Below are 24896 nucleotides of genomic sequence, written 5' to 3'. Positions count from 1 at the left end.
TTGCGACGTGATACTGTATTCTTTGATACTTATATTTAGGAGTCTACACCGCCGTTTTTCCATACAAACGTTGTCCCCTGTTTCCTCCCTGGATAATGTCGGTAGAGTTATTTTTTTCCTGAATATCTATGGCCATTATTAGCATGTCCCTATGTTTTCTTTTTTACATAATTTTATAATTAAAAGAAGATACGAACGAACGAATTTTCCTCTGTGTTCAAACACTCAGAATTTAAAACTGGATAGAATATACAAAAAAAAAAAAACATAGGAACACAGCTCAAGCCTTGCTTTATTTCTTAGTGAAAAAATACTTAAATCGGTTAAGTTTTGGAGAAGGAATCAGCGGACAACGAATCGAAGATTTTCTGTTCTTTTATTAGAAATTTTGTCGTATTGTCTCTATAGCGCTCTGCGGTGGGAGACTTGAGATTGGTGAGACAGCAATACATTTTCAAATACCTATTTTCAATTTCTCTCGCCCCTGGTGTATCCTCTTAAAGATATCTGAATTCTTGCAAATGTGTGCGTGCGCCCGATTCAGCCTAGTGTAGATTGTTTGCTGTATTTATACTGCGGCAGGACTTAGAATGACGAACGATCGAGGTTATTACAATGACGAATATTGAATTTTAGCAATTGCGTCCGCGAGCATCGCCCGTGGCGTCATGTTATCATTTCCTACCTTATTTTTATAGCAGTTAGGTCCGAAATTCAATCACAGCGTCAACCGACATGGGTGTGGAATTTCACACACGCCCGGGACCAGACCTCGAAAAAATAAGGTCACCTTGTTGATGATATACCTACGCAAAGTGTTATTGTCTATAGTTTAGAGCAGAGTTTCCCAAACACTTGTTTGATAGATCACTTTCAAAAATATGTTGTTACAGGTGTCCACCAGGGTGCGACACCTTTGCAGCTACATAACTAGTAATTTCCGAGTCTCGAAAAAAATTAAAATTAGATCTATGGAATCTTGCGTTCTTTTTTTGGAAAACAGAGTCCAAGTAGTGTTTCCATAATATCTAAGGCCCAATTTTAGCAACGACTGTTAGTGTCACCGCAGACTTACAATTTAAAGTTGGCCGACTATCGTACAAACCACAGAAATAGATCAAGATAGAAGCGCCATGTCGTTCCAATTTGTATGAACACGAGCGTATGGCGCTTCTATCTTGATCTATTTCTGTGGTTTGTACGATAGTCGTGACTATCTTTAAATTGTAAGTCTGCGTACCCCTTAAAGTTAATGCTCGAATTAGTTACCTCTTTCGTTTTCCATATGAATAAAAGTGAAGACATGGCATTTTAACAAGCTGTTAACACTAACAGACGTTGGTGAAATTGGGCATTAACCTTAGATATAGTGTTTAGCGCTTATAAAATCTAAGATAAGTAATCCCACATCTTACAAGCGCTAACTAAAAATATTAAACGCTCGTTAAGATTAACGATACACTTATCACGATTGTAATTTGTAACACCATGTAATGGCGACGATTTATTTCTTTGACGGAAAATGAAGTCATTTTCACAGCAGGAGATTATGTTCAATTGCTATGTTTGCTTTTATTATAATCATAATTATTATTTTTCATCATAATGAAGACATTGTGGTTATGCTTAACGGTAACCCTTTCAAAGACAGAGAGAAAGAAATTATTATAAAGTTTGTAGAGAAAATAATAATATGGGAGCGTCAGCGGGAGAACCTAATTAATAAAACTTTTAAACGTTCCAGACTCCAGTCCATTTTCAAGAAATCTGGATAGATTCCAGGTTTCTCGAAGATGTTTGTCGTGACGTGCGTCATTTATAATAATACCTACTAATTTACTATGTACCATCGAGGAAGTTGATTCCTATGCAATTGACATATCAAAGTTATTTGGTCGAATATGTCAATTCAATGTTAATTCTGATCTGTCAGCTGGGTTTGACGTAACGCAACCAAACTACTTAGGTCCCCGATTTGCATAGGAATCAACTTCTCTGATAGTACATATCATAATACATCTCTGAGAAATACGGAACATATCCAGAATTCTTGAAGATATTTGACATGGTATGGGAGCATCCAATATATTCACAATATTTATTATCATTTATCACTATCTTGTACATCTTCGAGAAATTCTATTTATTAATTTATTTTTATTTTTAGTACTTTATGCGAATATTTTCTTTCAGCCAACCTTAAAGCGATAATGCAGTAAATAATAATAATAATGTACTTATCCAGATTTCTTGAAAATACACCTGCTGAAGCATTCAATCTTATTATCACTATCTTGTTTCAGTACATCTTTGAGAACGGTACGGAGGAGGGTCTTCTCCCCCGTGACAAGTTCCTGGAGGTGGGAAGTCGGATGGACGCGCGGAGGGAGTTCCTCCGAAGCCAGTGCTCCCGGCTAAGCCTGGACGACTACAGCCACAAGGCCTACGCGTGGGAGTACCTTATTAACCGCCAGTACCATGTGATATGGTGAGTATACTTGTAATTGTATGTGTTTACTCGTCTGTATGTTATTAAATTAACACAACTACGTGGTACTTGTTGTAAATTTTTTGATAAATAATTTGTGTCCCATTTGCTATGATAAAATATATTATGTTACCTTCTTCTCTGGAATCAAACTTCATTAACATCGTTTCAGTGGATTAAACGTGAAGAATAGTAGCGTAAACGTTCGCGTTTATAATAATAATTAGTTTACGCGTAAGAATTTTTCCCGTTCCATGAAAGATCGATAATATTAAAAATTCTGCGACTCACCTGAGTCACGACTCACAAAATTAAGCTCGTTTGGCTTCACCCTTAGTTTTCTTTATGTTTTAACACCTTTGAGCCAATTTATATATGATCTTCTACTTAGGCATTATTATTAGACGTCAAGTGTTATCTTAACTCTTACCTAATCTGGGGCACGGGAGTGCCTCCGCCAAGATGAGCCAAGCGAAGCGCGCAAGGGCACTACCTACCTTTTCTCGAAACGTTTCGTCGTATTTTTGAACCCTCGTAACTTTGGTTTGAATAATGCCAGATAGTTGAAATTTTTAGGATATAGTGACATGGGTACAGTTATTAAATGCGCAAAGTTTGAATATCGTAGCTATTATACTTTAGATTTTATAGGTGTCCAAAAACCCACAATTTGGTCACTGACTCACCGATCATCAAAACTGTTAGGGTACTTCCTGACGTCTTAGAAAGCTAAAATTTGGTATGTAACATGAAATTATTACTAAAACAACAAAAAAATTATCAAACCCAACTTAACCTATATCCGTACCATTATAAAGCAAAATTAGGCAAAAATTTGTGTTTTTTGTATGGGAGCCCCCCTTAATTTTTTATTTTATTTTAATATTATTATTAAATATTAAAGTAGACATATAATAATAGACTTTGGAAAAAAAACAAATACCTACTTGTTGCCACTATTGATAGAGAGCAAAAAAGGCCAAAAAAACTGTTAGGGTACTTACTTCCTGACGTCTTAGAAAGCTGAAATTTGGTATGAAACATGATATTATTACTAAAACAACAACAAAATTATCAAACCCAACTTAACCTATATCCGTACCATTATAGAACAAAATTAGGCAAAAATTTGTGTTTTTTGTATGGGAGCCCCCCTTAATTTTTTATTTTATTTTAATATTATTATTAAATATTAAAGTAGACATATAATTAAGGACTTTAAAAAAAAATCAAGTACCTACCTGTTGCCACTATTGATATAGAGCAAAAAAGGCCAAAAAAATCACGTTTGTTGTATGGGAGTCCCCCTTAAATATTAATTTTATTTTTACTATTTGTTGTTACAGCGGCAATAGATATACATAATCTGTGAAAATTTAAACTCTCTAGCTATTACCGTTCTTGAGTTACAGCCTAGAGACAGACAGACAGACAGACAGACAGACGGATAGACGGAAAGACAACGAAGTCTTTGTAATAGGCTCCCGTTTTTACCCCATGGGTACGGAACCCTAAAAAATGAACTAAAAGAAAAAACTACGTAGACCAGCTTACAAAAAGAAATGAAATCCCACCAAAAACATTTTCATGTAAAAATGTTGCCAAGATGATAACATAATTTTATAGTTCGTCGTATCAAAAAGTTGTGAGATCTCATGTAGAGCCAAGTTTCTAACCTTACATACTCAGCTCTAAATCTAAAAACCTTAATTTTACACTAAAGCGCGGCAAAATATTTGATAATAATATTATAATGTGTCAGCCGCATGAGAAGAATCTAAAAACTCTACACATTAGTCAAAATTGGTGGCTTGGCCATTTTGTTATTCGTCAGGGCTTTGAACTTAATAATATACCGTAAGTAATGATAAATGGCCAGGCCACCGATTTTGACTAATGTGTAGAGTTTTTAGATTCTTACCTAATAACAAAATATACAGCTTACATCTTACAAAAATCTGTTTCTTAGAACGAACAATATCAAAGATTACCTGTTTTTCAATCAGCTAAAAACCACAGCGAAATCACAATTTTCTTCGCCGTCAGCTTAAAAATATGGAGCAATAGCTGCTTTTAGAAATTACCCTACTACGGAACCTAGCTATATCTAGGCCACATACAAGGCCTTAGATGACAAAAGCTACTTTGCCTTTGTGTTTAGCTTTCAAAGTTTTTAATTACTCAGCACTGAAACAAAGAACCTACGTTCTAGCTACTGTTTTTAAAATATGAAAATTACAAACTTAAATTTAAAATATGAATATTATAATGCTACTGTAGATGCTACTTCTGTTTTAATCTTCATTTTTACAAATGTGGTACATGTAATTATTTTTATATAATTATTAGTAAGAATCTAATATCTATTAATTAGAACAAAAACGTGTCGAAAATAATTTTAAATTAGACCTCTAGGGATCGGGTGAGGCTAGCAAAATGTCATCAAACTAAAGTAAGGTAATGGAATATTAGTTAATTTGTTTATTAACATGTAAGGGTCAATTCAGACAGCAACGGGACGCGTAGATGCATTAACCCATCAAGCCCCATAAGCTCACCGGTGAGCGAGACACAATAGAATAACAATAGATTTCCAAGAATCCACGATCGAAGGACAGATTTCAATAATTGCGATTGAGACGTCTTTCCAATCTGTCAAATCCATACAAATATAGGAATGCATCTACGCGTCGCGTTGTGATCTAAATTGACCATAATAATATTTTACTGACATATCTATTATTTTCCAAATTCTTAGTATTATTACAAAGTATAACGTTACAAATAATATTTTTCGATGTGTGATGTTTCAGGTATTTTCTAAGTCACAGTACCTAATAGCTCCATTCTTATCGATTCTACTTACCTACCTTAATTTTGAGGATTCTTATCAAATTTCTACTTTAACCTGAAGAAGAACCTACATTTCCACTGCCACATTCTCATTATTACACCAGTATTTTGCAAGGAATTTGATAGTTTCGCCTACGTTGGTTCATCTCCATTAACCGAACGGTTTAAGGCTACCATTACCTGCCTAGTAATTTATATAAAGTGCAGTCCAACCGCTATGCCACATCCATCATAAGAACTCTAATGATTAATCCATGTTCCCGGTGCTGGTAAACTTTATTGATGAGTATTAGGTGCTATTAGGTACCGTTTATTAGAATTTAGAAGACTAGGGTAAAACAAGGAATGCCTGACTGTAAAGGTCAGAGCACATTGCAGCGGCACAGGGCGATGCGTTGCCATGCATTTATGAATGAGCCTAAAGGCTGAATTTTTAATATGCGCCCGCCCGATCGCGCGGTTTGGCGGTTTCACTGATATATCACAAGCGAATGTATGTAACGATTCATTTATTACATAATATTTTGCTTGTCATCTCGCGGCGCGGTGTAGAATCCGTGCGTTTGCACCGCCGCATAAATGATGTTCCACGCGGCTTCGCCCGCGTAATTTAGGAATTTCACGGAAACCGTACATTTTTCCGCAAAAAAATAGCCTATGTCCCTTCACGTGCTCTATACTTCGTGTCTGCCAAGTAACATAAAAAGCTGCAGTAGTTCTTAAGATAATACTTAAGCGATTTCAAATAATTTCCCCCGTTTTTTCCAAATTTTCTCTATTTCTTCGCTCCTATTAGTCTTAGCGTTATAAAATATAGCCTATAACCTTCCTTGATAAATGGGCTATCTAACACTGAAAGAATTTTTTAAATCGGATCAGTAGTTCCTGAGATTAGCGCGTTCAAACAAACAAACTCTTCCGCTTTACAATATTATAAGTATAGATAGATTGAGACTCTATTTGCTACAAATATCCATATTCCATATTGAATTAACGGGTTTGTAACGGGATATTTATAGCTATAAAGTTCTCATTAACTTTACACCACGGTTTTTGCCTCGAGATAGTATGCCTCTCTAAAAATCGATCGGAAATGTGAGGCAAGGCACGACTAGACGCGCAGGGTTTATCTACACTACTATTATAAAGAGGAAAGATTTGATTTTTTGTTTGTTTGTTTGTTTGAGTCGAATAGGCTCCGAAACTACTGGACCGATTTGAAAAATTCTTTTACCATTGGAATCCTGCATTATTTCTGCTGAACATAGGCTAATTTTTATTTTGGAAAAATATAAGGTTCCGTAAGATATTTGGGATTTTCGGACGCAAGGTTTAAAAAATCAACCAGAAAAGTTACTTATTTTGCGTACGCTGCCTAAACTATAAAAGATAGAGGCATAAAATGTTCTAAGTAATTATAGATCTTTTAAATATCTACAAAAAAGTACGCGACACACTATACCTATCTATGTTGAGTGAGGCACAATAACCATTTTTTTATTAAAAAATCTAGATTTTTTTTGGACTATATTTAAATGCGTTTATTTAAATCATGCTATTGACCCTTATCAAAATAAATTATTTCATCACTAAGTACAGTTAATGTAGATAATATTTGGTCTTTGAATGATTAAAATTGGACGTTTGGTTTTAATGTTATGGCGAAATTAAAATATTACGATTTCTGCTGCACGTTGCGAATTGGGCGTCAAGGCGCGATGCGCGGGCCGCGGGTGTGCGTGCGGTAGGGGAGAGATTTAATTATCAGTGCCACAGACTCGCCCGGAGAGTCCACGTAAATATTACCTCGATCGTGGGAATCGCAGACACAATAGATTTTCAATAGTTATGCGACAGCCGGGTGCTGCTTTATTGATTTGATATAGACTATCGTGCTTCATTATTATAATCCTAATTTCAAAAAAGCTTTAAAAGTTATGACTACGAAAGTAATATTTTTAGAACTTTTTAAAATAAGTTTTGAATGACTATTATTTTTGATTGCTATTATAATTAATTAATTTCTTTAACTATAAATCTCCAATAGCGGCAGCCGGCTGCCAGCATAACAATTGAAGATCTATTGTGTCTGCGATACCCACGATGCCGATGCACGATGGAAGTATTAATGCATATTTTTTAATCCACACTATTTCTGCTGAATATAGGCTATATTTAATGAGAGAAAAAAGGGAACCGTATTAAGTGTTAATAATTGTGTGAAAAATCTACCAAAATATTCCTTCTTGCTTATCCATACTAATATTATAAATGCGAAAGTATCTCTGTCTGTCTGTCTGTCTGTCTGTCTGTCTGTCTTGCTTTCACGCCAAAACTACTGAACCGATTGCAATGAAATTTTGTATACAGTTATTCTAGAGTCTGAGAAAGGACATAGGCTACATTTTGATGTGGGAAAATATCTTATTTCCATGAAAATTTCGATGAAAATGAATTCGCATTGCGCGTGGCCAGCGCTCATCCCGGGGGTCCTGGGTTCGAGTCCCGCAGGCGGAACAAAAAGTTTTCAATGTTCCTGGGTCTTGGATGTGTATTAAAATAAAATTTCAAAAATCTTAAACATATTTTATGTATAATATTATAAAAAATCCAGAAATATATCGATGGAATGAACATTTTAGTTCTAATACGATTCAACAGATGGCGTTTTATTTTTTACTTTATTGTAACATAGAACTAATCATACTTATTAGTTAGTATGTTTTTGTTTATAGTTTTTAATACGTTAGAATATTATGTTTAATAATATTATCACTTGGTATAATAATAATCAATCTATCTTATCTTATGTAGAACTCCTACTGCATTTCTAATCCATACTATCCATACTAATATTATAAATGCGAAAGTATCTCTGTCTGTCTGTCTGTCTGTCTGTCTTGCTTTCACGCCAAAACTACTGAACCGATTGCAATGAAATTTTGTATACAGTTATTCTAGAGTCTGAGAAAGGACATAGGCTACATTTTGATGTGGGAAAATATCTTATTTCCATGAAAATATCGATGAAAATGAATTCGCATTGCGCGTGGCCAGCGCTCATCCCGGGGGTCCTGGGTTTGAGTCCCGCAGGCGGAACAAAAAGTTTTCAATGTTCCTGGGTCTTGGATGTGTATTAAAATAAAATTTCAAAAATCTTAAACATATTTTATGTATAATACTAGCTGTTGCCCGCGACTTCGTCCGCGTGGACTTTAGTTTATAGCGCGCGGTGTCAACAAAATTTGTGTCAAATTTAAAAACTTTTTAATACCCTGGTAAGTGCTTCCGGTGTAGCGCGGCCCTTAATTAATCAAAATACCCAAAAACAGCTATGCAGTGTGCACATAATCTATACTAATATTATAAATGCGAAAGTATCTCTGTCTGTCTGTCTGTCTGTCAGTCTCGCTTTCACGCCAAACGCCAAAAGTATCTCTGTCTGTCTGTCTGTCTGTCAGTCTCGCTTTCACGCCAAACGCCAAAACTTCCGAACCGATTGTAATGAAATTTTGTATACAGATAGTCTAAAGCCTGAGAAAGGACATAGGCTACTTTTTTACTGGAAAAAAGGGTTGTAAGGGGGTGAAAATGCGTAAATTTGTTCAAATTAAGTTAGTTCCAACAATTCATAATAGATGGCGCCGTGCGTCTTCTACATCGCGCTGACGCTTGCTCAAAAGTCTTTCTATAAGACGTGGTATCATCTTTTTAAGTTTCGATTTTTTTCGATTGCTATATCTATTCTACGGTATTAAATAACTCAGTACTTTATCTGTGCAGTGACGTAACCTTAAATCTATCAATGATAAATAGTTTATGGGTAAAGTTGTGTAATTGGAGGGCTAAATAAGCTTTAAAATTTGGCATAAAGTATAAAGTTTAATATAAAAAAATGAAATACTTATTGTGTGCACACTGCACAGCTGTATTGATTTAAGGGGTACCAGGGTTTTTTTATAAAAGCTTTTGACACCAATTTTGTTGACATCGCTCGCTATAAACTGAAGTCCACGCGGACGAAGTCGCGGGCAACAGCTAGTAAGTAAATAAGAAGAGGAGAATATTTATTAAGGTTTACCGTGTAAATCCAGCACCATAAAGTGGTAAAATTAAATAGTAAATAAGTACATATTATGTAAACAAAATCATTTTAGTAGAGCCACCTACGCTCCACAAATATAATTTAAGTACATAAAAATATGCAAATGCGACAGCTTTTGGAGGCGAACGAACTTGGTTGTGTCCATGATAAGTCGAAGTAACTTTATTTTGACCTAAATCAAAAAAAGTTTGATGGCCTGGCATAAAAATTACCGCCAAAATAAAATTACTTTTTCTGCTTATTTTCTCTTTGCACTTTAGCGAGCAAGTTTCTAGTCAAGGAGACCATGAACTTGGTCTTTTTGACGATTACTACTTCTTCTGATTACGTTCAAAAGACTTTTGGTCTTTTCAGACTTGTCTAAAGACGTCTACCAAACACGCAATATAGTTTATCAATTTTTCCAGGTGCAACATCTTCAAAGCGGCCTCCACTTCCTGGATGTACAACTTCAACCTGATGGCGAACTACTCAGCCGCTTTCCTCGACAAAACCAAGGAGGTTCCTCTGGAGTTGGCGCGGAAGAAATACGCGCGACCAACCGTGGAGATGATCAGAAAGGCCCAGGCAGACTCCATCACGTTCCTCATAGTGAGGCACCCATTGGAGAGGCTGGCCTCGGCGTACAATGATAAGATAGTCCACGCCTGGCCCAAGTCCTTTCACGACAAAATGGGACAAAGAATCATTAGGAAATATCGGAAGGTAAGCTTTTAAATATATTGATAGATGAATTTTCTTGAGCGCATTTTTGAAATGGTAGAGCAGTGGTAACCAACCTTTTTTTCATGCAGGCCACAAACATGTTTTGGTCTTGGTGTCGCGGGCCGCAACAAAAATTTTTAGGTTTAAAATATAACGTTCTTCAAAATTAACGATTTAAAAGTAAAAAAAATTCACGACTTTCATGATGACTACATTATTTTGCCGGTGGGCCTGAATTTCAAAATAGTTTAACATAACGCGGGCCATAAATTGAAAGTCCCGGCGGGCCGCATGCGGCCCGCGGGCTGCGGGTTGGGGATAGCAAAGCAGCGGGCTGCATGCCATCAGCATCAGGCAAAGAGAATAGGTCGAATTTTACGAATAACAAAGTGAGATTTTTCATGCATGTGCCCCGGGGCAGGGCAGGCAGGGCAGGCCGAATGGATACGGAAATAGCCGAACAAAACCGATGATCCACGAAGCACGTAGACTTAGTACAAGTGCAATACGTAGTTTATGTTCTTAATTTAAACTTCGGCTATTTTCGTATCCATTCGGCCCGTCCTGCCTGCCCTGCCCCGGGGCAGTTCTGGAAGCCGAAAACGCTATAAGCTTCTGCTCAGCCAACCAACCAATCAGTTACGGAAGATAACACAAGGTAGCGTAGTTTATGGCAAATGTGTGAGTAAACGCTTGTAAAGTGTAGCCTAGTTAAAAAGGTGCACCATATTTTTTTTAAATTTCTATTAGTCCTTTTAAAGTTGGTACCTATGGATTCTCGCGTTTACAAGTACCTACTGTTTTAGCTTCAAATGTAAAGAGAAACGTTTGCGAAGAGGCGTGAGGTGCCTTTTTTGACAAATTCGGACCACTTAAGAGCTCACCTGACTCTAAAAATCAAACATCGTCCTTCTCTCTTCACACTCACGCCCGTCTTTCATATGCCAGGTGAAAAAGGACGGCGCGGAATCATCGCCGAGTTAGTTTTACTTGAATAAAAGACGAACTATAATGATTATGAAAAAAGTGTTTTGAGCAAATTTAGGTTTTATCAATACCTTTTTAGATATTAAAAAACATTAAAGAAAAGACAGCAAACTTCGAAGATCCAAGCAAAAATGTGTCTAAAACAAAATTATTTGTAAAAAAGAAACTATCGAGCATTTTTTGAGTAATCGTGTTTTCGTCTTGAGCATTTAATCTTTATGAACTGAAGTTACTTGTGTCAAAAAATCAGTTTTCTAGACTTTACAGATTTTGAGATCTAGGTTAAAGTATGTAGTCAAGTTAGGGTCATATGGGCTCTTAACAATGACTCACTAATAAGTAATAAGTAATAAGAAACGGTAAAACAAGTGGTGGACCCAGTTTTGACAAAAATAGAAAAACAGGCATTTAAACTCTAATATAATTGATAATATAAGTACCAACATGTTTTGGATTCATCGATAAAATACTGTTAATAAACCAATAAAACTTTATCCAAGACCACAGTTAAATGTCTAAAAGGTTCTCAATTTAAGTTGAATTAGCAAAATTATTATAAAGCAGAAATATTTTATTCAGGAACCGAAACTATCAGTCTGTCAAGAAAGTGAAGAAATTAATAAAAAGTGGCAACATCGTACTCGTAGTGTCATCCCTCTAGAAAAAACGGGATGACACTACGATGTTGTCACTTTTTAATTTCTTCACTTTCTTGACGGACTATACTGGAGCAATTTTGATGGGAGGTACTTACGGAGTACGGACATCTCACGAACAGACCAAAGCAAATAACAGGCTTTAGCCACAGAATATAATAATTATATTAGTTGTACCAACTTTAGCGGCAAAATTTCTATACTTAGGGTTATTTTGCGAGTTCGTACCGGATAACGTCAAGTCTCAAGATAAACATTATAATGCAAACTATAAATCGTAAGATACATTTACCAAGCATTATCCCGTTCTGGCCTTGACATTTGAATGCATAACCTGTCGAATACTAACGATAAACACACAATCTATTCGTGTACCTAATAGTTAAAGTTTTCTTTGCGGTTTGTACTAAAATGATCCTTATTAACAAATAGTTAGATCAGGGGTCACCAAATGGCGGACCGCGGACCGAGCATTATCGAAGATGAACTTCGTTAAAAATAAATTTCGGTCTCGACTTACTGATGAACATCCCCAGGATTTAATATCAATAGCTTGCATCAGTTTCACTTCAAACATTAGATCTTTGTAATTTCCATAATTACTTACTTTTGTTTAATGACAATTTTTTTATAAAATGTGCGGACCGCGCAGGTCAGGTTCATTCCTGAAAATGGACCCCGAGCGAAACTAATTGGTGAGTTAGATCTTTTACAGGAAAAATAGCTGTGAATTGAATTCGCAAATCTTATAATTTTATTATGGTGCCTTGACTCATGACAAGAAGTTAATTATCTGCTGGTGATTTCTACGAAGCAGTAACCATTTTTCGATTAAAAAACACTCGTTGTGTTAAGCAGAATTCTTTTATTACGTAGTGGCCGATTTACACGGGTGACTAAAGCCGCACGATTTACGCCGCACGGCGAAAATCGACCGTGTAAATGGCAATTCGACTACGCCGCATGCGGTTAGTCGCAAGCCCCAAAGTCGTGCGGCCAATGGCCGCATGCGGCTGGTGAATAAAATCGACCGTGCAAACACTCAGTCGCAAGCGATCGCTTGCTGCGAATACTACAGTTGACTGGTGACTAAAATTGACCCGTTAGTCACCCGTGTAAATGGGGTGGCGATTTGACTCGGACAGGCGATTCGACTGGTGACTTGCCGGGTGACTAAAATCGACCCGTTCACCCGTGTAAATCGACCATAAGGACCGCACATCCGGACCTTAAAGACTCAAGTATCCCCATACGAAATTTTATCTAAATCGATTCAGCGGTTTAAGCTTGAAGATTACCAGACACTTTTACATTCATAATATTAGTAAGGATCGCTACCCGTGTATTATAATATTTCTCTATGGATAGATACCACACATGATCTCAACATAAATTGAAAACGCCAATCTTATAAAATTCTCGTGTCACAATGTTAGTCAACGTACTCCTCCGAAACGGCTTTACTGATTTTTACCAAATTTTATATGCATATTCAGTAGGTCTGAGAATCGGCTACTGGGTACTTTTTATATTGATAAGTGCATTTGTTGAATAAATAATAGTAAATTATTATAACTCGAGACTGACGGCGACCACTGTTTGTGCGACGGGATAGCGATGGACATTGCCATGGTGAGATACTTATTTAGTCACTTCAATAAAATAATACGGGCGAAATACTTTATATGGCAAAGAAAAATTTGCCGGGACAGCTAGTATATGTATAAAGTGGCGTTTTGAAATGGCGCAGCACTCAACAAGGCTAGACCTCGAACTTGACCTATATAACAGTGCAGATATCATCCGGTATCGATTCATGTTGAATCGCCCTGACAAGCCTTTGATGAGCTTAATGTGCTGGAGTATTTCAATATCATCATCATTTCGGACGCAGAAGCTATCGACAGCTTTGATGAGCTTAATTTGCTCAAGTATTTCAATATGGTGGTATAACTGCTTCTGAGATATCGGCCTCAACCATTGATTAGGCACTTTCATCTTCAATTTTCGTTATCAACTTTCATATTGGCGCATTCAATAATTGAATGCGTCATGGAACGCAACGCCAATATTGTCATTTTTGAAGTTTTGGATACGGTCAGAGGGCATGCGTCGCGGGCATGCCTCACGTTCGCTGTTGACTGCGCTATAACGCATGCCCTTGACGAACAGAAAAAGGCGCAGTGTGGACAAAGCTATTCCTCATCTGTTTAAAGTTCTACATTTTCTCTTCTACCTCTTACATACGAACGGCACTTGTCGACGGCAGTCGGCGGCACGCGTCGAAGCCAGTCAAGTGAAAAAACAATGAAAAAAATCCAGCGACTGGCGTCGACGGCCATTCGTCTTTAGGAAGCCTTAATCCTTACAATTTATAGTAAAACGCAGTGAGTCGTTCCACAGATAATAAATTTATTTCATAGAAAACACATACTTAAATATGCACAGACTATAATTACAATAATTTTGTTACCATATTAACACCTACCCTTAACAAAATCATTGATACTTTGAAACAGTTGAAATACCAAGCTTTTTTGTAAAATATTTATGCTTCACAGATCCTAAACTTTTTGTAAAAATATCAGCTGGCATTTCATTTGTTTCCAAATACTTAAATTCTACAAACTTATTTGCAACTGCCTCCCGTACAAAATGATATCTCACATCTATGTGTTTTGACCTTCTATGAAACATTGGATTCAAAATCAACTTTTGTGCACTTTGACAATCATTATACAAAGTAATAGTTTCTGAAGTACCCAAAATTTCAAACAGTAAATTCTTTAAATAAATTGCCTCTTTGCTGGCTTCAGACATAGAAATATATTCAGCTTCTGTTGAGGACAGTGCTACATTTCTTTGCTTCCTACATTCAAACGATATAACTGCATTTGATAATTTAAAGCAAAATCCTGAAAAAGATTTTCTATCCATTATATCTGAACCCCAATCAGCATCAACATAGCCCTCTAAACAAGATGTATCTTTTACAAAAACAAGACCAAAATTTTTTGTACCCTTTAAATATCTTAAAATTCTTTTTAAGTGTCTCCAATGAGTTTCATCATATGCATTGTTAAACTGACTGAGATAACAAACACTATAAGCAATATCTGGTCTGGTTAGAACGGCTAAATACATTAAGTTACCTATTAATTGCCTATATGGAATATTTTTATCACAGCAGTTATTCTTACTCTTTTCTAATTTTAAATTAATCTCCATAGGAGTTTCAGCGGTCTTACAATGTGTCATTTTGAATTTTTTTAATAAACTTTCTATATATTGCTCTTGATCCAGAGTTAACAAATTTTCATACATATTTACCCTTAATCCTAGACATTGTTTTATCTGACCTAAATCTTTTATTTTAAACTCACAACTCAATTCATTAACCAACTTGTTGGTTGACATTTTACAGTTTGAAAAAACAAAAAAGTCATCAACAAAAAGTGCAATTATTATTTTAACATTACCTTCAAACTTAGTGAATAAACAAGGTTCATATTTTGATTTACAGTATCCTAAAGTTAACAGATAATCATTTATTCTCTGATACCAAGCACGTGATGCCTGTTTAAGTCCATAAATGGCACGCTTAAGTTTTAATACTTTGTTTTCATCACTACTATCTTTATAAGTTACAGGTTTTTGCATATACACACATTCAGTCAAAAAACCATTTAAAAAAGCTGTAGTAACATCAAGATGACGTATATCTAAACTTAACTTTACTGCTAAAGAGAATAAAAGTCTTAAAGTAGTATAACGGAGCACAGGAGAAAAAGTCTCATGATAATCTATGCCGGCCTTCTGTGAAAAACCTTTCGCCACTAGTCGCGCACGATATCGCACATTACCCGCACTATCATATTTCTTTTTAAAAACCCACTTGCTCTGCACTACTGTGGAGTCGCGTGGCTTGTCAACAAGTTCCCACGCATCGTTGTTCTTGAAAGATTCTAATTCCTCCTCCATGCTTGCTCTCCAAAATTTACTTTCTGGTCCATTTAAAGCTTCTTCGAGTGTTATATCAGTTAGAATGTCGTCTTCAGGCTCTGTAATACATAGATGAGTATAGCCAAATCTAACAGGTATTTTCCTCGCTCGCTTGCTTGGAACATGTTGGATTGATTCTACTAATGATACTTCTGTCTCTGACGCTGTATCAAATGAATTATCATATGAGTCACTTACCGAAGAAGCTTCTGGAATATATGTTGTGTCATTAACATCATCACTGTCTGTGTTTTCCTCTTCTTCGATAGTGTTAATCTCTTCTTTCTCATATTTTATGTTTTCCTCTACTGAAGCCTTGCACTCTATCGGGATATCGACTGTATTTTTTATAGGTTCCATTATAATTACATCTCTACTTGTGGTCACAGAGTTATCTTCTGGATCATAAACCCTATAACCCTTCACATTTTCTGAATAGCCAACCAGAATAAGTTCTTTAGCCTTCTTATCCCATTTTAAACGCTTTTCTTTCGGAATGTGACTCATTACTTTACTCCCAAAAATACGTAAGTGACTTAAGTCAGGCTTATTTCCAGACCAGGCTTCATATGGAGTCATATTCAATCCTGCTACATATGATCTGTTTCTTAAATATACAGAGGTATTGACAGCTTCTGCCCAAAATTTTTTATGTAAACCAGCATCAAAAATCAGACATCTCGCCTTTTCAACTAATGATCTATTCATCCTTTCGGATAAACCATTCTGCTGGGGTGTATAGGCATTTGTTCTTTGGTGAATTATTCCATGCTGCTTTAAGTGTCTTTCAAAAACTTCATTGCAAAACTCACCACCATTATCTGTCCTTAGAACTTTGATTTTCCTGTCTTTCTGTTTCTCAACCATAGACTGAAATTCTTTAAAATACTTAAATACCTCAGACTTTGCTTTCATGAAGTAAACGAAGACCATTCTGCTGTAGTCATCCACGAACAACACATAGTATCGGGATCCTCCAATTGAAACATTCTCCATAGGACCACATACATCCGAGTGTACCAGCTCTAATAAAGATTGTTTTTGTCAAGCTAGGCTTAAAAGGTAGTCTGGCCTGCTTTCCCTGACAACAAACAGTACACTTAGATTTATCTATGTCTGCCATATCTGTGTATGAAATACCTTCTGCAGCTCCGTTCTTCATTTTAGTTAAACTAGTACTGTTGATGTGCCCCAAGCGTCGATGCCAAGTTTCACTCGATGCCTTAACTGTAGCTGCCAATAACTGTTCTGATTTCTTTGTATCTAACCTGTACACACCATCAACTAATTCTGCTTTTCCAACCAGAGTATTCTGTTGATTGTAAATATAGCAAAACTTATCTATAAATCTGACATTATTGCCGTTCTCAATCAACTGACTCACTGAAAGCAAGTTTGTGGTTAAACTCGGTATGCACAATACATTTGAGACAGTGATGTCATATTCTACACCATTCACAATCGTAATAATGTTTACATCACCAGAACATAGCACAGGGACACAGGTTTTATTCGCAACAATTATTTCTTTGGTTTCATTTTCATATGATGGATTCACAATGTATTCTTGCTTTGCTGTCATGTGCTTACTGGCTCCGCTATCGATATACCAATTATCGCTATTGAATTTACTGCTAAAGAAAATAGCGCTAAACGCATTGGATTGCTTTCTTTTGCTTATTTCGAGATTTGGACATTGATTTTTATAATGACCTGTTTGCTTACATTTGTAGCATTTTATAACCTTGTTGACAACTTTTGACGTTTGTCCTGTCAATTGTCTGTGGTAATTTTTATTGGTAATGTCGCCATATCTCATATTCTGCGTACTTTTCGCAGCAAAAGCACTCTCGGAACCGGAAACTGTTTCAACTTCACTACACATGTCCAACAACTTTGTTTTAATGGCGTCGGCGCCTATATCTATGCCCGAATGTTCAATGGCCATCAGCATTGGTCCATATTTTTCGGGCAAACCTGCCAACATTAATGCTCCAACCCACTCATCGGTTATCTTAAAGCCTGTACCTTGAAGACGCTGGCTCATTTCCACGATTTGAGTTACATACTGGGTCATCGTGTCGCAGTTTTCTAGTCGAATATTGATAAGTTTTCGCAACAAGCTAATTTTCCTTGTAAAGCCGTTGTCGTCAAACATATTTTTCAACTTGTTCCATAAATCATAGGTAGTTGCTGCATGCTTTATATGCACATAGAGTGATGGATCAATCGTCAACACTAGCTTCGCCTTAGCTTTTGCATCGTCATTTTGTTGACTTGCTGTAGGTTCAGCCGGTAACCTCACTGTAATAGCAGACGCCATGTTCTCCAACACTAACACATTCTGCACTGCAAAACACCAGTCTTCATAGTTCTCGCGACCTTTTAGTTTTGGAATGTTAGCAATATAGTTCGTCGTCATTTTCACGAAACCACACAGTACTAATTAACCTGATTATATTTTAAAACAATTTTTCTACGCTTACGCCCATAACCTTATAGTAAAACGCAGTGAGTCGTTCCACAGATAATAAATTTATTTCATAGAAAACACATACTTAAATATGCACAGACTATAATTACAATAATTTTGTTACCATATTAACAACAATTTGCTTAACATAAGGTCTATAATTCCTTCAACAGGCGACCAGCAAGCCCGCTCTAACAGAGCGTTACCCTGTCTTCGAGGAGTTCGTAGCGTATGTGCTGGACGAGGCGCGGGCGAGACGCACCCTGGACATGCACTGGACACCGTACACAGACTTCTGTACACCTTGCAAGTTCAACTTCGACGTTATACTCAAGTTTGAGACCTTGGATGTGAGTATACTTCAGCTCTTTGAAATGAACATCACTCATAGAAAACGCGGGACGGGACGCAAAATCCAAGTATTTAGGTAATATGGTTATGGTAACGTGAACAGCAAGTGCCGCAGGAAAATAAATTTCTCCTAAAAATTCTAACAATTAAGTTATAACCTCAATATATTATACAATTTGCATGAAACATAACTTACATACATACAGAGCAAGTTAAATAAAAGCTTTTAATAAAAAAAAACTGAGCAATCTATTACGCCCTTTCAGGAGGACCAGCGGTTTCTCATCCAGCTGGCCCACCTCCAGGATATCGTGAAGCCGGAGTGGCGGAACAGCGGCAAGGGCACCAACACGCTGCACATCATCAACCACCTGTACTCCCGCCTCAAGAAGTCGCAACTCGACGGCTTGTATACGCTGTACAAGTGAGTTTGTTTATTTTCTTAGACCCTTATTTTGCTAGATATCTCTAAAACGGTTATTGTAGTTAATAGTCTTATAATCAGCTATTTATATTCTAACGATCTGGTCAATCTGGGACTACAAGAATGATTTATATTATTCCCGTCTAAATACACTATGCCGAATTTCCGCGGCGGAAGTTCGGCTTGATTCCGTCTGCAATGTATTTTGAATTACCGATGACGCATGCCGAAATTCGGTCGCGTTATAATATTGTATGCGTTTGAAATTGCTGACGTAGGTAGGTAATGCGGAATTTCCGCCGCGGAACTTCGGAATAGTGTGTTTAGAGTTAGACACTCTAAACACACTTTATACGTGGGAGAGCCATCTTCGGCACGAATGGGCCGGCTCGACCGGATAAATACCACGTTCTCACAGAAAACCGGCGTGAAGCAGCGCTTGCGCTGTGTTTCGCCGAGTGAGTGAGTTTACCGAAGGCCCAATCCCCTACCCTATTCCCTTTCCTACCCTCCCATATTCCCTTCCCTTCCCTACCCTCCCCTATTCCCTCTTAAAAGGCCGGCAACGCACATGCAGCTCTTCTGATGCTGCGAGTGTCCATGGGCGACGGAAGTTGCTTTTCATCAGGTGACCCGTTTGCTCGTTTGCCCCCTTATTTCATAAAAAAAAAACACTAACCCCCTTACTAATAAGCGCTGTATAAGCTTTGAATAGTTATACAGTGTTTTGTCTTCTTCAATCCAATTAAAAATGTCACTTGTGTGACAGGAACAAAACACTGTATTACTATTCAAAGCTTATACAACGTTTATTAGTAAGGGGGTTAGTATATAGCTACGCTTTAATCGATGGCCAGGAAAATGATAAAATAATTTTAATCAACCCTTTTTCTCCTACTCTTTTTCAGAAACGACTTCCAACTCTTCAACTATTCGATCGACAACTACTACGAAATAGTGCAAGACGACGAAACCAGCAAGGGTTGAAGACGCCTAGCAACACTTCGTGTCACATCACTCACTAGGGCGGGAAATGTCGAGTGTGCCGGCTTACATCGTTAATTATAGGGATGTCTGACGTCAATCCCATGTCGATGAAGACCAACGCTATCATTCGTCAAGCCATTTCATTATGGTAAGAGTATACGTCATTTGTTATACACATTTAATGTGTTTTAAATTAAAAAAAGATCAGCATTTAAGTAACTTCTTATTCACTGGAAGATACATATTTACATGGTAAGTTGACTTACATTTTCTAGTCATTGGCATTATTAACTATGCCAATATTATTACTAGCGAGATTTAACGTCATTGTCAGTAGTAAAATACTATTAATCACCCATTAATAAAATGGCCACACGCAAACCAACACAAAGTGGCGTCCATACTCCATAGTCAAATATAATTGGTATAGTTTAGGAACTAAAAGTAAGGAAAAGATGGTCATATTAGTCTTGTGACGTTAAACTTAAAACTACTGATACGTTAAAATTGGGGAACTAAAGCTTTTCTAAGAATTCATTATGAATGCATATTAGTGCTCGACAAGGCTTTAAATGAACGTAGCGAAAAAAGGAACTAATGGCTAAGGCTGCCATCATACAAAAACGCCATTTTTGACATGTTTTTGACAGTTCTCTTTTACCAGCAGCGCCCCATCCACGTTCATTTTAAGCCTTGTAGCAATTTTAAATATTATATATGTATGTAATTTTAAGTTTAACTTTTTAAAATCCTTAACGTAGGCTCGTCAAGCATGCTGCATAAGCATGATAATTCGACACAATATTTTAATTAAAATTAAGGTTTGAATTCTATAGAATTGTTTTAAACTGTATTTTTATCCAGTACAATAATTATGACACAAAGCTTTCACATATGGAATGTAGATGGAGAAGAACTATCTCTGTATGTAAAATGTGTCCGCTGAAATGCGTTAAATTAGGGTGGCGCTACAGTAGCAACAGGGTAAATTTTTAAATCATTTAGCAGCTTTTATTTCAGCTATTTTAGGTTATATTTTAATATAGGTACTTCAATTTATATTTTGTTACCAACGGCTACATTCATTCCATGCCCTTTGCTGCAGCTAGCGCCACTCTTGGAGGATTTTTCAACTGTTATTTACTGCGTACAGCTGGACACTTTTTCAAATATCCCCCATATAAGATAGTTCTCCTCCATCTACCCTCCATACTTTCACAGCAATGTCATTAATAATGACATTGGTTGTTTTGCAAAACAGCCAAATACATTTTTGGTATCAAATAATTTTTGTATCAATATAAATTAAGTTGTTGAGTTTTATTTTTAATTAAGTGTTTTATACCATGGCATTTATCACGTATACCTAAATATGAGGTAAGTACATAATATTTATTTTTGACGTTTTTCTAAGAGCAAATTACTGTTGACGTTAATATTATTAAACATCCATCTTATTAAGTTACAAAATACATTTTTTGAGTTATTAAATTATTGTTAAGTACAAAAATAGATTATTTTAGAAAAGTAGTTGTATGTCCTAATGGTTACTGTTATATTGTCATTGTTTATTTATTTCATAGTTTTCAACTTTACAGTAAAAAATAAACTGTGTATTAATTAAAATTAAAAACCTACGTAACAAAGATAAAATAGCTAGATATTTCGTGCTTCCCTAGATTTTGATAAATTCTAATAATGGTTAAAATAAGTATGTTGTAAAAGCTACAGTATAATATTTGCGTCGCGCTTAAAAAAATAATACCTACATTTACAAATAAAATTCTATAACTTTTCATTGTGGCGGTTTTTGACAAAAAACTGTAGATTTTTTTATTAAAAAAAACAATAGGTACCTAAGTACAGATAAAAACAATAATTTGAAAGTTATCTTTTTTTGCTTAGGTACCTATATTAAAATAAAAAATATAAAATGAAAAGGTTTCTCAATAAATACTTAATATTACATACCTACTTCTCAGGACATTATTGTATAAATAAACTAAGATCGTTAAATAAAAAGTTTTTTTGTTCTTGGATTAAAAAAAATACGGATGTATGTTAACGAATGCGTGTGCCTTTTATCAAATTTTGTCTATGAATGAGTCATGTAAGAATAATGTTGGGTTTTTAGTAAATTCTTTTGGTAACGCAAAAAAAAGGTTTAGTTCTCTTTCGAATAATAACTTATTATAGTTTTTGCGGCAAGATTTATTATACCTACTTTTGTAATATTATTATGTTCAACAAAATAAATAAATAAAATAAAAATAATATTTAAAATTATAAGTAGGTAGGTCTACCAGAATCTGATGGCAAAAAGTGAGCAAAATAAATTGACTCTAGCAATACCGGGGTAATTGGAATAAAACATTTTGATCCTTTTCTTCTTATTTTTCTTATAGCGGCTGATTCTGTGTGTTAAACATGCAAATATAAAAATGTATCCAATGATCAAGGATATTTTTTTTAAATCTGCTGTCAAAAATTGCCATCAGATTCTGGTACACCTATATTTACCTTGTTTATTATGATGATGAGTGAAGACCAAATTTATTCTTACTGGCTCTACAATTTTTGTCCGAGTAAAAGTAATATTGTAATTCATAAAGTATTTTTATAATGAAGCCTTGGGCGATGAACGTTTGTCACATTTATTAACGCTGTACAGTAAAATTAAAACAGTACAATTTATTAATTTATTATGACTATAGAATGTTACAAAAAATCAAAAACTTTTGTGCATGATTTATGTAGAGAATATTTTTAATTATTCTGTTTAATTTATAAAATAATATAAGGTTTGGTAAAATAGACTTTTGGGCATATTATATCTACTAGATTACTATTAAATATTCCTAGTTGATTTTACTAAACCTTACATGTTGTGTATGTAAATTGTGCATTCTGTAAATAGGTGGGCCATTATGTTAACGACTTTTTTGTATATTGTTAGATAATAAGTGCAAATTTAAGCTGGACTCGTTCTTTCTCTCCTATGTCTATAGAGAGTATGAGTTGATGAGTTCTAAGAAACAAAATAATACCTTAGTAATGACATTTATACGTAATTATAATACCTCATTGTGCTGAAGCCTCTTATAGCTTAATATTTAGCCATCCATCCATGTAAAAACATTAAAAATATGTATGTAGAAAATGTAAGAGCAACCCCTTTTGTAAATAGTAGGTAATTAAAAATCTTGTAAATTAATTTGAAGTGCAAGACCAAATTAATAATATTAATTCGCTTGTAGTAACGTTATGTAGTTATAGGGAAGAGATGAGCTTGAGATCTTTAGGAGAGAGGGACCATCAAAAAAAAATTAACACAGTTTCAAAAATTTACAGTTTCAACAGAAAACTTTCAAAAACACGAAATTAAAAATATTAACAAGTAAAAAAATAAACATTTTTCTATTAAGTACTAATAAAAACCATCACTTTCTGTTGCAAAAATGCACCAACAGAGAGTAGAGACATTCATTCATAGGCTGACCGACGTTATTTGATCAGATTACATCAAGTGACATAACCCAATCAACTTCTGCGGGGCTAAAATGGTCACATTTAGCAATTCCTCTCAATCATTTCAGCAAATGAATTGTCAAAACTGTCAAACTGACTAATATGTGAAATCAGTACAAAAATACAGAAATGAATTGCAAGCAGAGTTGCATTTTGCGATTTTAGAAAAATGAATCATATTATGATTCATATCATGATTCTTCAAAGCGACCATTTTAGCCCCGCTGTTCTCTGACTACCAGTTAAATTCCCTGATGGTAAAATCTAAAGTTTCCAAATGAGGGTACCTCTATCGTAACGAACCCAAGCTCTAGACCAAACGAATGGCCTACGTGTGCAACTGTATTGGTGCTATAGTCCAGTAGGTTTGATCTCATATCAGCGGTCATATCACATCACAACTCGTGAGGTGGGTATGTATTTGTTGCGCTCGGTCCACTTATTTAGATGGAATTTTAATTATAAGCCGCAAGCATAAAATTTTCTTTTTTTTTATTTTATTTGACGTTTTCAAAGTATCAAGTTTAGTTGCAGTACATTTTGGCAGTTGATTTTTTAAACTTAAAAAAAATAATATTTTTAATTCATTAAGGGGGATATTAGATTATCATATATATTGGATCCGAGATCATTGAGTCAATGATATTGGATAATGTAATATAGACATATGATTCATTTATTCATTCTTTCCTGAGAGATTGGATCCAATACGGTCATAGAAATAGGTGTTGCCAGTTATTTAATATAAAAAAGAGTTTTTAATTTCTTGTTCCTTAATATGTTTCAAATAATGTAATGTAATTATTTTTCTAATTATATACTTGGATAATCTTGCTGAAATAACAAAAAACAAGCCATATTAAAAATGACGATGTCTTTTGACAAATCGAATTCTCTGAGATCTAGTAACCCTGACGTCAATACCTGTCAGCGTTAGCGCTCTACATTGGCTATTGAAACCACATATGACGTAAAATAGGATCAATGAAATATGATAATGTAATACGCAGATATGATCAAATGATATATGATCATAGAAATGATCCAATATAAATGATAATGTAATACCCCCCTAAGTCTAAATAAGTTGACCAAGATATATTTGATGTTATAGAATGCAAATAATTAAAATCGGTTGTGTTGATTAATGTTAAAAAGTTTTATTCTTAGTACTTATAGCGAAATAAAGAGTTTCAACATGATAATGACTTTATATCTTACTTGGTATATTTTGAGTATAATTTTTATTTTGTTAAATGATTGATCTCGCAATCACTCCTTGAACTATCAGCAGATTTGTGTTGTTTATGGCATATCAGTTTCCCAGCGGAGACTAG

The 24896-nt window shown here is 35.4% G+C and overlaps 1 protein-coding gene across 2 annotated transcripts in view; it reads left to right on the top strand.

Moving 5' to 3' along the window:
- LOC121737200 (carbohydrate sulfotransferase 11) overlaps positions 1-20638 on the top strand; it is a 74086-nt gene extending 53448 nt beyond the window's left edge. For both annotated transcript variants that reach the window (XM_042128799.1, XM_042128798.1), the window contains 5 exons: positions 2304-2488; positions 9854-10151; positions 18443-18619; positions 18887-19044; positions 19953-20638. In XM_042128799.1, the coding sequence (XP_041984733.1) occupies positions 2304-2488; positions 9854-10151; positions 18443-18619; positions 18887-19044; positions 19953-20031 (897 nt within the window). In that variant the 3' untranslated portion in view covers positions 20032-20638. The remainder of the gene's footprint in view (positions 1-2303; positions 2489-9853; positions 10152-18442; positions 18620-18886; positions 19045-19952) is intronic.
- Positions 20639-24896: the final 4258 nt, after the last annotated feature.

This window comes from Aricia agestis, chromosome 20, assembly GCF_905147365.1.
Source record: "Aricia agestis chromosome 20, ilAriAges1.1, whole genome shotgun sequence".
NCBI lineage: Eukaryota > Metazoa > Arthropoda > Insecta > Lepidoptera > Lycaenidae > Aricia > Aricia agestis.
This window is presented reverse-complemented; position numbering and strand designations above follow the sequence as displayed.